This window comes from Morone saxatilis, unplaced genomic scaffold (genome assembly GCF_004916995.1).
Source record: "Morone saxatilis isolate NCDOM2014 unplaced genomic scaffold, NCSU_SB_2.0 Contig24, whole genome shotgun sequence".
Classification (NCBI taxonomy): domain Eukaryota; kingdom Metazoa; phylum Chordata; class Actinopteri; family Moronidae; genus Morone; species Morone saxatilis.
This window is the reverse complement of record NW_023339807.1, coordinates 11,081,561-11,095,147: the sequence shown is the minus strand read 5'-3', so window position 1 is coordinate 11,095,147 and position 13,587 is coordinate 11,081,561. Positions and strand designations below refer to the sequence as shown.

The following is a 13,587-nucleotide window of genomic DNA, read 5'->3' as shown; positions in this document are numbered from 1 at the left end:
TTGTATGTAGATTTGGAGTTGTAAGGGAAGTAATTTCCCCCTGGGATTATTAAAGTATTTCTGATTCTGATGATTGGTAGTTCCCTTCTCAGCCGCAGTACAGTCCTCCCGCCACAGGGGGCGCTGCTCTGCCGGCAAGAGCCTCACTGGTTCCTGTCCACTTCCGCTGGTTGGACAGACTTGTGTGGCAGATTCGACAGAAAGTTCTGCGTATGTACTGTAAAACTAATCTCCAAATCCAAATTCAGGGATTATATTTAGTGATATGACGCCTCAAACCCATCGATAAATTAGTATTCTTTTGTTGTTTACGTGGATAACATGGACGGACAAAAAGCAGGTACGAATTTTAGCTAGCTTCAACTCGAATATGTTTGTCGGGTCTTCATGTTTAGTTAGTTTGAGTTTGGGCCAAATCAAAACAAACAAACGTGTTTAGGTTAGTTCAAAACGTGTGCCTGCACTGACTTTCAGCGAGTTTTCAAAAACAGCATCCACGCTGTAGACAGACTTTTTGTTTTGCAATAAAGGTACGAGTACAGTGTGTAGGTTGTGTCTGTAGGCTTGACTTGGCTCAGTGATGAATAATGGCATCAAATAATGTGCACAAAGACAGATTATTAGCCTCATTTAAAAAGGAAATGCACCAACAGGCACTCAAAATGAAGGCCAGCTCATACTTTCATTGGCTGTCTCATAAGCCCAAGATAAATGTGGATGGACTGAAATTATATCCTGTGTTATTAATCAGTCATCCATATAAATTACATCCACAAAAGGTTTTGATAAAATATCCAACCAGCTGTGGGTGTGAAGCTCCTTTACTGTTAAATGCCTTTCTATGTTATCTATCAAGAGAATGGGTGTGAACAAGACTGCTGGCTAATAGGAGCAGTGGTGAATAATACTGTTAGGCTGTTTTAATGAGCCTGAACTGTGATGACTGTAATGTAATGGGCCTCTTCTGTTCTAGGTGGATTGTGAAACAATAGAAACCAAATTACTGGTTGAAACTTGAGAGTTTTGGGGGAATCTTTTATTATCAAATACCCAGCAAACATACTGTATGTCATCGTCCTTATCATTTAACAGCATACAAGCAGCAACATGTAGCACAGTCCTTCACTTCCATTGAGCTTACCTGATTCTGTTTGTTTCCCTCTCTCTGCCTCTTGACCTGCCACCGTTCTTCTCCCCGTTTCTCCAGCAGGTTCTGTGTTTATGTGTCGGCTGTGCAACCTCTTCTCTCCCAGTCGCTCTCAGCTGCTGGCCCATTGCTCCCAGCTGCACCCCCAGCAGGATCCTCCTGATGACATCATCATTGCACTGCAGCCCCTTGTAGGAGAGCCTGTGGAGACACTGGCAGGTCAGGTTAGCTTGTCATTGCCAGCGTTACTAACACTCATTTGGGAATGAATTGGCATTGGGATTTCATTGTTTACAAGATGATTGAAATGCTTTATTCAATCTGTTTGTCATTGTATTTTGGGTTCTGTGACACAAGGAAAAGCTACAGAAAAGTAATTGTTTGTAGGATACGCTTGTATTGTTGATTTTGATCTCTTAGCAGGATTTATTCACTAAATAAAAATATAGAAAAACCCCTCAGTGTTCTTATCTGTTCTGCTGTCTTGTTGGCCCACAGAGAGCCCGGTGAAGCGAAAACGAGGCCGTCCGAAAGGCTCTACGAAGAAGATGCGCACCGATTTGACAGAGGGCAAGGCTGGCTCCGCCCATTCTCCAAAGGATAATGTTCAAAGAGAAGAAGAAGGGAATAAGGAGGAGGGAGATACACAATGTAGCACAATAGAAGGTAGCTTACCAACACCAAAAATTATGAGTATTAAATATCACCTTGCTGCATTAATGACATAAAAGAGATATCATGCTCAGATTTATCTACTCAAAAAGGTTACTGCCAGAGTTTCTGACAACTGGCTTTTGCCTGGTTGCTAACCTAACTTTTCTTAACAGTCCCTGACTTGCTATGTCGACATTTAAAGGTCCAGTGTGTAACATTTAGGAGAATCGATTGCCAGAAATGGAATATAATATGCATAACTATGTATTCAGTAATGTATAATTACTTGAATATAGGCATTGTTTGGTTTTGTTACCTGAAAATGAGCCTTTTATATCTACAGACACTGTGGGTTGCCTTCCATGGAGTCCAACATGTTGAACTGCCATATTTTTACAGTAACACAGAATGTACCAACCAAACACTTGCTGTAGGTAGGGGCGTTCGCATTTTGCGGCCACCATAGTCTTCCCTTTGCGCTTAGAACGGAGGGGTGAAGCGAGGGAGTTACGATCTGCAACTGCATCACTAGATGCCACTAAATCCTACACACTGAACCTTTTAAGCTTAGAGTGTTATTTTTTTTTAAAGTAAATTAGTTTTTCACAAATAGTGTTTCCTTCATTCTGCAGTCTGACTCTTTTTTTGTTTCCTTCTTCCAGGAGAAAGCCATGATGAGATGTTGGGGCTGGAATGTAGAGACTGTCATCGCACGTTCAGAAACAGACGACAGATCCTCAAACACATCTGCCTAAGAGAAGAGGAACAGGAGGAGGACGAAGAGGAGAATGGTGAGGAGTGAAACGAACAAAAAACCAAAGAGGAATTCAAAGTTGGGGTGACCTGAGGGAGCATGTTGGGAATTATCCTAATCATAATTTGAGTTCCCTTTCTGTTAACTACACATAGAATATAATTTATTTATTAGGTGTATATTTAATCAGGTGATTCTGATTAATAGAGATGATCATTTACAGGGAGCATCGGTGATGGAGCAGGAGTTGACGGTTCTGGGAGTTTGGATTCTGAGGGAACAGATCCAAATCAGAAGCAGCAAAACTCAGCAAGACCAGGGTTTGGGAGAGAAAAGGGTAAGTTTAAACATCAGGACATGGTTTCTTCAAATGAATTGTCATCAGTGTTACTCTCCAGCATCAGAACATTCCTGGATTTTTTGAAGTAGGCTTTAAGTTTAGTTTTATAACCTTTTCTTGTTCTCTGCTCGTAGACGTTGGCAGCTCAAGAACCCAGAGAACCAACCGAAGCCGCATCTCCAAAGAAGGCCTAGCAACAGGAAACAAAAAGTCTGTCATCAGTGTTGTTCTGACAGAAGATAAAACACTTCCAGGTTAGTCTTAAAGAGAGCTTGTTTTTGTGCTAGTTTTTACATTTTGGCTAACAACTGACTTGCTTGCTGTAGAAAACATATTTATAAGTAAGCTGTGTTACCTTTAATTCAACAGGTGTTTCTAAAATTGTTCCAGTAGAGGACAATTCAGCCGAAAAAGCAGAGTCTGCAGCCATCCAAACTCAACCTCAGGTAAGCAGAAGAATAAATAGGAACAATTAAGGAAGATTCACCAACATTTTATATATATAGATATATTTGACCACTTTCCTCTACTAGCATCCAGTCAAGCAGACAGCTTTTGCCATATTTTTGAGATTTATTCCTTCGAGCCAATATAATATAATAGAATTTTATTTGTGGTGCTTACAAAAGTGTAAAATTACATTTATCAGCAACATCAGACCTTTTTGTGAGTGGTTTATATAAAAACTTTCTACCAAAGGGTTAGGGTTAATCTCTATTAGAACTGTCAACAGCCTGCTGTGTCATGGTCCCACAGAACACTGTATTATTTACTCATCTACTGAAAACCAAGATAAAAACATTTTATTTTTTAAATATACATTGTTATAAGATTTTGGCATTTTAACCAAATTTCTTTTGCAGTCTGCAGTCTTCCAGAGTCAGTCAAAAGACCTTGCAAGTGACGCCAAAGCCTGCGATGGTAACCCTAAAACAGATCAAGAGCCAAGGTAATATAATCTCCTATGATTCTTAGAAATTAAAACAATTGATGCTCATATTAACAAATTGTCAGTAAGCTTGATATAGAAAATCTGACAATGCATGCATAAAAAATGTTGTAAAGGACCTGCTAGTTTGTGCTTTCAGCAGTCTGCTCTCTTTGCTTTCTACTCCTAGTTCTGACCTGACCTCCACAACAACGGCAGCAGCCAACAGAGGCTTCCAGGAATATTCTATAAAGCAAGATGCTACCAAGTACTGTATGAATATTGTTTTATTAACTGTATTAGCATTGATTTTATTTTATAGCAGTCATAGCTTTGGAGGTAGCTGAATGCTCTTGTGAAAAATACAAGATGCACGCTTCTGAAAATAAATCTGGTTCTAAACTGGTTCTAAAAGAGATGTTTGGCTTTGTTTTTTGAGGATTCAGAAATGATTTTGTTTATTTGCTTATTGGTAATGTTGTTACGTGAGCACCCTAGAGCCAGTCGAAGTTCATAGTTCATATTTTATTAGCAACTTTAACAACAGTCACCACTGCCACAATAGCAGCTGCAATGATATCTTTCCACTGGTAAATGTAATATTGTCTTTGTCTGTCTCCCAGTTTACTTCAGAGCCAGTTGAAGATCTTTGCCTGTGAGTTCTGTAATAAGATCTTTAAATTCAGACACTCGCTAGTTGCCCACCTAAGGACACACACCCAGGAGAAACCGTTCCAGTGTCCACACTGTGACTACGCATCATCGATCAAAGGTAAACCCTGGCTCAGCGTCACACATTAAAAAAAAAATTAAAAGTGAGACTGAATCAAATTGTTATAGTTACAATTTGTAGGATTTAAGGTTTAAGGTGCTGACAGGACACATGGGGAGAAGGAGGACTACCACATACTCCTATTTGTAGGATTTTATTATGTAATTGTGTAATGTTTCAAATTATTCTGATGGTAGTTTGATGGAAGTTTTTGTTTGTAAAACTTTTCAATATGTTGCTTTAGGTTCATGGGTGGTAGGGGGCTGAAGAGATCTTTCGTCTTAACTGCTACTTTAAATATACTATTAAGTACCTTTTGCAATTACTGTTAATGACTATTATGATCTTACTAACCTACTTACCTCCTTGACTTTCCTTTCAAAGCCAACCTAAACGTTCACCTGAGGAAGCACACAGGAGAGAAGTTCAGCTGTCAGCACTGTCCCTTCAACTGCCTCAGCCCAGGACACCTCAAGGTGTTCTTATTTATTTATTACTGTTATTGAACTGCTTTTATCAGTGTCAGGTTGTTTTTTAAAATTTACATTATGACTGATCTTCATAAAGCAATACAGCAGTCCACAGACTTTTCAGATAACTCTCATTGTGACGGTCAATGGATGAATTTAATGCAGGTGATTCTGTGTTTGGGTTGTAGCTGTATATGGTCCATTGAGAGGGAGTTTGGATTCTGGTTTCCACATCCAGATAGATTGGATCAATTTAACAGTAACTGTGTAATTCTGTGTTTCTGGTCATGTAGGTCCACATAGAGCGAGTCCATTTAAAGGTGAAGCAGCACTGCAGCTTCTGTGAGAAAAAATACTCAGATGTGAAGAACTTACTGAAACACATGGAGAAACAACACAACCTTAAAGACCCTGCTGTCCACCAGACTTACCAACAACTCAGGTTTGAACCACATTTTCTACATTATTTTACTTTACTATTTACCTGTTTAACTCTAACAACCATCCGACACACCTGCTCTTCCGATCTGTTCATCTCGCCCAGGTTAAAGACTCGTCAGGGCCTCAGGCAGCTCCTCTACCACTGTCCCACCTGCAACCGACGCTTTAAAAACCACCTCGAGCGGGAGCGCCACCTGTTAGTCCACGGACCCCAGCGCCCCTTCGCCTGCCTCCTCTGTGACCATGCTACAACCAAGATGGCTGCCCTCGCTGCTCACATCAGGAAGCACCTCTTCCTGTACGTGTGCTGCGTGTGTGACAGGAAGTTTGTCAGCTCTCAGAGACTGAGGAGTCACCTGAAAGAGTCTCACGCTGAGCTGGACCAGGAGCAGGGCTTCACAGACAGTATCAACAACAGCTACTATCTGGTGCAGCCTGGAGGAGGCATGTGGGGGGATGAGGAGGGGGAAGATATGGAGGAAAGGATGAAGGAAGCGCGCAGGATAGAGCAGGAGGGTGAAGATGAGAGGACGAGAGAGGAGGGTGGAAGAAATGGTGTAGGAGGGGAAGGGGAGCAGCTGGAAGTAGCAACGAATGAAAATAGGGAGCAAGAGAAGGAGGGAGAACGAGCTACATCACAGGGTGAAAAAGTGCAAGTGATAGAAGGAGAGGCAGGGAAAGAAGGAGAATTAGAAAATGGAGGTGCAAAGCAAGGTTCCCAAGCAGAGCTCCACCAAGCAATTTCTGTGGAGACCACAACTCCCACTGACAGACGGGATGAAGTTACAACTCGGGAGAAGTCACAGGACAACACACTGGACTCATGGTGCATGAGTCCACTTCAGAGTGCATTCCAGCAGGTGTTGTCAACTCTTCCTAAGACTCGATTTAATATGGAGTCTTTCCAACGGCTCAGGAAAATTTATGGAGACCTGGAATGTCAATACTGTGGTAAGATGATGAAACCCCCCTGACTTTATATTACATATTATTATTTATTACTTAGCCTTTCCTCTATCTGGCTTAAGTGTTAAATCATTTTTTTTTCTGCTGCGCAGGTAAACTGTTCTGGTACAAAGTCCACTATAACGTCCACGTACGCACACACACCAAGGAGCACTCGCATTACTGTTCAAAGTGTAGCTACTCGTCCATCACCAAAAGCTCTTTAAAGCGGCACCAGATCCACAAGCACAGCGGCTTGCTGCTGTCTTGTTCGGATACTGACTGTAAATACACAACACCAGACAAATACAAGCTTCAAGCCCATTTGAGGACGCATCAAGAACAGGTAACCAGCCGTCAGTCTACAGGAACAATAACTCCTTCAAAACACTGTCTGTCAGATGTCTTTATGTCTGTGTCTTGTTGTTGTTTGCAGGGGAAGAGTGTGTCTTGTCCTGTCTGCGAGCACCGCTATCCAGAGCACAGACTGAAACACCACATCAAAACATCCCACCCTGGTAAAGAACACACACAGACAAAACACACACACACAACCTGTTCATGTTTGCTCTCTAAAAACAAATACAAACTGGTCCTTTAAATCAGTGTGGTCATCTCACTCTGGGCTGAAACCTTTGCTCAGTAGTAGCTAATTTTACAGTATGACGTGATGATGTACTGTAGAAGGCAATGTTGTATATTATATTATGTCTAGGCAACTTTCAGATTCCTTTGTTTTTGGTTTTTTTGTGGTTTTCTTCATGTTAATTTTTGAGGTTGCGATCTCATTTGTCTGTATTTGCATGTATGTGCTGGACAGACGCACTACCTCAGCATGGTAAAGGACTGATGGTGCAGCGTGCAGAGAAGTGCCCCTACTGCGACTCCTACTTCCTTAAGAACAGCAGTGACTTTCAGCGGCACATCTGGGCCCACCAAGGTGTGAAATTCCTGATATATCTTTAACACAGACAAACACGTACGCACAACACTGGAGTGTGTGGAAACACATCTGGGCCCGTCAGTGTCCATTCACAGTGTTTTACTGCTTGGTTACTGTGTGATCTGAGCTTCCATCTGTCTCTCCTCCTCCTGGCTGCCCTCCAGGCAGATGGATTAGACTGAAAACACACTGTAGATGTTGTGGAAGGAAAATGGCCAGTTGGTCAAGTTACTTGACAAATGATGAGAACTCAAACAAACAAAATCATCAATGTTTGTGCTGCTGGCATCGTCTCAAAGATGAAAAAAAAAAAAAGAAATCTGGCAATGAAGATTGGCAGATGGTTTTTTTTAAGGAAATAGATTGCTAGTTCTACTCCCCTTCCTCAGTCCCTGCATTAGCATGTGCTTACCTTGATAAGCTGTTTATCTTGAAGTTACATCTGTCCTGAGGCTGAGGTAGCTGGCAGACATGAATCTAGCAAAGGTGTTGATGAAGGTCTCCGTGAATGCAGCCAGTTTACCAAAACACCCTGCAATCCATTGCATTGCATTGGACTTTGATTTATCTGGCTGTTCACTTTGTGCTTTCTACCACTTGTCCACCTTGTCACTTAATATTTTCAGTCCAACACGGCTGGCTGCACCCATACAACTAAAAAGCCCATGTAGGTACATATCACTCACAACGTAGTGGACTAAAAACCTTCTTAATTATAGTTATTTTACTGCATTTTTGTTATAATTTGATTATATTTAAGATAAATTCTAAACTAAATGTTTAATTATCAATAGGTTTGTTTTCTTATTTTGGGCAATGCTACCTCAAGTACCTGCATTCAACAGAGTGCATGATACTGAGGTGACAAATGAGCAACTTCTCACCAAATACCATCTTATTTCTTCGCACTTTTATATCTCTTACTCTAACTTTTTTCAGCTGTTGCTGGTGATCTTTTTAAGTGTGTGTTTGCATGTGTTTGCGTGTCCATGTGTGCAGGTTTGAAGCCATACGTCTGCAGTGTGTGTGACTATGCTGGCCGCAGCAGGAGTAACCTGAAGACTCATATGAACCGACACAACACAGAGAGACGTCACCTCTGCGATCTGTGTGGTAAAAAGTTCAAATCTAAGGTTACGCTGAAAAGCCACAGACTGAGCCACACCAATGAAGGTTCGTACACTCTGCTCTGTCACTGATTATGTTTCTTTTAATGCCTGTGTTGTGACTAATTTGCTGGTTATTTACATTATTTGTATATTTATTGCTCTCCATATTATGACATTGTATCGTATTACGTACTGTATGTCACAAGAGTGCTGAGAGAAATTTGCAATGCCATGATAAAGACCTGTTATTTTGTGTTTGTTCAGGAAAACGTTTTCAATGTTCGGAGTGCGACTTTACCTCGGTGTCTAAACCTTCCTTGCTCAGACACATGGAGCAACACGCTGAGTTTAAGGTCAGAATACACCCAAAGCCTCCGTTTGAGGAAGAAATTGCCTAATAAATGTTTGGGAATATTAAAAGTTATTCTAATTCTATTCTAATTCTAATTATTTTACTCAGTAGTATTTTATTTTTCCATGTTGTCTATGCATGATGGGTGGCTTACTGTGTGCATTGTTCCGGATATTAACATCTAGACAACTATCACTCCCATTTGCTTCTGTATTACCACTTTCTCGACCAAAATCATAAAGACAACCTCAGCTCCACCCATTATCGTTGTCAATTTTGTGATGAAATGATTGACAGATTGTCTAGAAAAATTAATCAATGTTTCAAATGCAGTCTTGTTTTACAAAGATTTCATTTGCATTGACTTGTACGTGTGTGTTTGTTTATCTCTGTAGCCATTTCGCTGTGCCCACTGCCACTACTCCTGTAACATTGCTGGTCCACTGAAGCGACACTACAACATGAAACACCCAGATCAGAAATATCAGAATGCCGGACATGGCCTGCCTAACCCTGATGCTCTGAAACAGCAAGGTCTGTTCTCTGCTGCTCTCATACTGCCACGTCTAGACCTTTCATGTTCTTTTAAGTTACTGTACTTGACAGTTCTGTAATAGCTGTGTGATACATACAGTGCTCAGTTTGTAAAAAATTACTCCCATTAATCATTTTATATTGTATTACTGTCAAAATTAGACATGTGGAGTTTGTACAGAACAAAAGGTGTGTACAGGATAGCCTAACAGCTTTTGTGTGTGTCTGTGTTTAGGTGGTATGAAGTGTCCTGAGTGTGAGTTTGTTTATGGGACCAAGTGGGAGCTGAACCGCCACCTGAAGAGCAAACACAGCCTGAAAGTGGTGGAAGGCACCTGGGAGGTAAACAGTATACACATACACAGACTAGATACAGTGAGAAACATTAGGGGTTATTTTTAGCCATGCTAACAATGTGGCTGTCGGTCTGTCGGAGTACTGAATGGATTGCCATAAAATTTTGTGGAGATATTTCTTTGTCCCATTAAGTCCCCATTAAGATGGCTTTGGTGATCCCCTGACTTTCCCCTGTAGCACCACCATCGCGTCAAAGTTTTCACTTATTCCATGAAATATTTCATTTAGTAGATGGATTGGCACAAAATTTGGTAAAGATATTCATGGTCCAGAGAGGAGGAATTGTATCACTTCAGTGACACCCTGCAATTTCATTTTGTTGCGTTATTTATGACTAAAACTAAGGACATTCCCATCAGCCTCAGCTGTACTTTCTGTTTAGTGCTAATTAGCAAATGATGGCATGCTCAAGGGTGGCTGTGGCTCAGGAGGTAGAGTGTCCACTTATCAGAAGTTTGGGGGTTCAATCCCTGGCTCCTCCTGCTGCATGTCCAAGTCTCCTTGAGCAAAACACTGAACCCCAAATTGCTGCTGATGCTGCGCCTTTAGTGTGTGAATGTGCATTCTCATAGTGAGCATGTCAGCGTGCAACATTAGAATTAAGCTCAAAGCACACAGAGCATGGCTGTAAACTATTATTTGTCATGTTTCTGTCCCAGTCTCTTTTCATTAAAACATATATTTCTGATTTAGGAACTTAAAAACTGCAAAAAAATATCAATTAAAAGTATCAATCATTTTATTTCAAAGCCAGTATTTTTAGGACAATAAAATATCTGCCTTATGTATAAATCTCCAGGTAGGGGAGGCAGTAGAGGCCCAATATGTTCCTGTGGAGGATGTGGAGCAGCTGACAGAAGCACCTGTAACAGCCCTGCAGGACAACGGTAACAACAGCGACAGATAATTGGGGGAATTGCTGCTCATGGCCATTCCAATTTATGTTTGCTATTGGTATGCTTTAGCATGTGTACTACGAAACACATTACAATAAAGGTATGTCTTTTGTGTTCAGTTAATATCCAGCAGATCACTGAATTCAATTCAGAGACTCATGATGCTGTCACTTCCATGGTCGCAATGGCTCCAGGCACGGTAACCGTCGTACAACAGGTAAACAACATCCCATCACTTACTCAGGAAATCATGAGTGGTTGCAACAAAATATTGACGTTGAATTTGTGGCTGAAGCTGCAGGTGGCTGATGAGCAGGAGGTCGGTCACTGCAGCAACCAGCTGATGGTGGTGGACGCAGAGGGGGGTCTAACTGGTGACCAGGTGATGGTGGTGGAGGACGCACACGGCCTGGAAGCTCTGACAGTCCTCACTCAGGGAGAAAACACGCACCACTATATCGTCTACGTCCACGAACACACTGTAGAAATCAACTAGTAATCAGTTATCATTTCAACAGAGGACAAAAAACAGGAATTCGTGAGTTTCTCTTTCATCATGAAGGATTTCCTTAATCACGTTTATTTTTTCAGTCATGTAGTAATTATGAGAACAAAAAGTGCAATATTTGGTTGTGTGATTATGTGATTTTTGTACTTAAAAAGTATATTTAAATAAAACCCCTGTCCTGCACTGCTTGATGCAATGGAGTGCTGGAATTTTCTAAAAAATGAATCTCGAAGTTATTGATTTGAGTTCAGTTCTTGCTCAGTATGTTTTGTCATGAAACTCCAACTTTGTTATTATCCAAAGTTTCATACAGTTTTCAAATAATACATTATGACTACTTTTGACATATGTGACAATATAATGTGATAAAGTAACACCAAATTGTCTCAGAAGATTGTTCTGCAAGTAATGTAGTTCTTTAGTAGAAAGTGCTGAAGTTATTTTTTGGGCCTTTTATTGCCTTTATTGATAGGGACAGCGAAAGAGAGACAGAGAGAGGGGATGACACGCAGCAAGGGGTCAGATTCGAACCTTGGGTCGCTGCAGCAACTCAGTGTATGGGTCGCCAGCTCTACCGACTGAGCTAACTGGGTGCCCCAAGTGCTGAACATTTTTAACAAAATTAAAGAGGAAAAGACATGGCTCTTCAGGGGCAACCTTGCAGAGTTCTCAATATGGTGGTTTGTTTGTAGATGGAAACAGACATCACAACGTACTGTTCAATATGAACATACACTTTATAGACACTGCAAAAGTCTGGAAAAGAGGTCAACTGCCACAATAACAATAAATAAGAAGTCTTCTCAGGGTAGAATGGTAACAAACATCCTGCAATATATAAAGATGCAAAAGTGCCCTCTTGCATTCCGCTATGGTAGATAAAACATGACAAAGTTAAACTATTATTGCACGCTTAAATGACCAAGTCCACCACTTGAGATATTGTGTTGATTACAGTATATATTCGTGCATTGTGTATTGTATGGGAGAGAAATAAAGACACATCCTGACGTAGAGTCAATAAAATGAGATAAAGGCATCGATTTTGTTGTTTGTATCACCGTGCAATTGCAATCAAAGGCAGACTGATTTTTGAGCAGCAGTATCAGATCTATGTGGTACTTCAGTCTCAGCCCAGTAGGTGGCGGTGGCGGTGGCGGGCTTTGAGGTCTGCAGCCGACACATTATACAGAATACAGAAGAAGATGAACCGGTGGGAAATTTGACAGTGCGCGAAAGATTAACTCCAAACAAACAATAACCGGGAATTTATTGATGTTTACACGACATGGACCGGTACGTGTTGGTTATATCCTTTTGCCAAACTGATGACAACCTGTCGGAGGATTATAAAAGTAAGTTTTGGCTACTTATTCTGCAAACGTCCGCGCTGCTAAGATTAGTTAACGTTAAAGCTAATTCCCATTCACACATAGGTTAGGTTGACGCTTTATATCTCCTTATCTGTACGCTGTGTCTTATGTAGCAGCAACATTTAGTTACATTGTTAACCTTTGTTCAGATAAGTTTGTTTAAAGTCATATAGTTGGCTCGTAAACGATTTACCGAAGTTACAGTAAGATTAAAACCCAGTGTGGGATTTGTTTAAAGCAGTATACTGTGCTTTTCCCTGATATTTCACTATCTAAACTGATGATGAGCTAATCCATGCTTACACAGGAGGTGCTATTTATATGACAGCTGCTCTTATTGGTCACAGGTTTGGAGCCAGTGAAGCAGATACATGACAGACTTGTGGACATCTCAACTCAGGAATCAGTGAGAGGGGTCTCTGTGTTTCCAGGTACGTACAGTTTACAGCTGAGCCACTCTGGGCGTTTTATTCACCCCAATAAAATACAAGCAGTCATTATTTCACTATTTCACTATTTTCCTCACCTCTTTCCCTCTGCATGTTTTCCCAGCTTGCTCTCTCAGTGGCAGCCCATCAGTCCAGAGGTGGTGCTTTGCTCTTCAGGCGTGCCAAGGATTAACGCAGGTGAGGCATTTGGAAGAGTCAAGACAGTGTAGCCATAGATATGGTTTATGTTCTGTTATATGCCCTGTACCTAATCATTTGGAGAGCTCATGTCATGAAACGTTGAGTATTATACACAAACCTTGTGAATCTTCTAACGGCAAGACTTTTATAATGCGGTAGGTAGGTATCCTGCTAGGTTATAATGTGCTATTTTTTGGAGAAAAAAAAAAAATGCGTATCAGTTGTGCCCCTGCAACACAACCTTTTTGGTAGGATACAATCCTAAAGTGGATTCTGGAAAGGTAGAACAGGAGGTGAATGTGGAGAAGTGCTGGCCTTTTACTCGCCCTATCAAGTTTATAGAAAGAGATAAAATGCTGTATACATACATTCTGTTACCATTGCTTTTGTTGCTGCTGTCGTGGTGTCGTGCTGGCATGTGCACAGATGCAGATG

At 41.0% G+C, this 13,587-nt stretch overlaps 2 protein-coding genes across 3 annotated transcripts in view; both read left to right on the top strand.

The window, feature by feature from the left end:
• Positions 1-161: 161 nt before the first annotated feature.
• Positions 162-11,371, top strand: LOC118335875 (zinc finger protein ZFAT-like). Of its 2 annotated transcripts, none has more exons than XM_035672358.1 (23): positions 162-340; positions 1,208-1,366; positions 1,646-1,813; positions 2,464-2,592; positions 2,779-2,892; positions 3,030-3,149; positions 3,265-3,341; positions 3,759-3,844; positions 4,014-4,091; positions 4,447-4,595; positions 4,980-5,071; positions 5,359-5,507; positions 5,610-6,457; positions 6,565-6,797; positions 6,888-6,969; positions 7,272-7,391; positions 8,394-8,567; positions 8,768-8,856; positions 9,251-9,389; positions 9,625-9,731; positions 10,546-10,633; positions 10,762-10,859; positions 10,938-11,371. In XM_035672358.1, exons 1-23 carry the CDS (start codon positions 322-324, stop codon positions 11,136-11,138), a joined length of 3,519 nt encoding a protein of 1,172 aa, XP_035528251.1. In that variant the 5' UTR covers positions 162-321; the 3' UTR covers positions 11,139-11,371. The 2 variants fall into 2 exon arrangements, with proteins under 2 accessions (XP_035528251.1, XP_035528252.1); XM_035672359.1 differs by having other exon boundaries at positions 1,211-1,366; positions 10,938-11,138.
• A 985-nt stretch (positions 11,372-12,356) lies between these two features.
• Positions 12,357-13,587, top strand: part of mtbp (MDM2 binding protein) — a gene marked incomplete at its 3' end in the record, with an annotated part of 27,161 nt that continues 25,930 nt past the window's right edge. Inside the window, 3 exon segments of the mRNA XM_035672360.1 lie at positions 12,357-12,505; positions 12,871-12,954; positions 13,076-13,149. Of these exon segments, the coding sequence (XP_035528253.1) occupies positions 12,439-12,505; positions 12,871-12,954; positions 13,076-13,149 (225 nt within the window).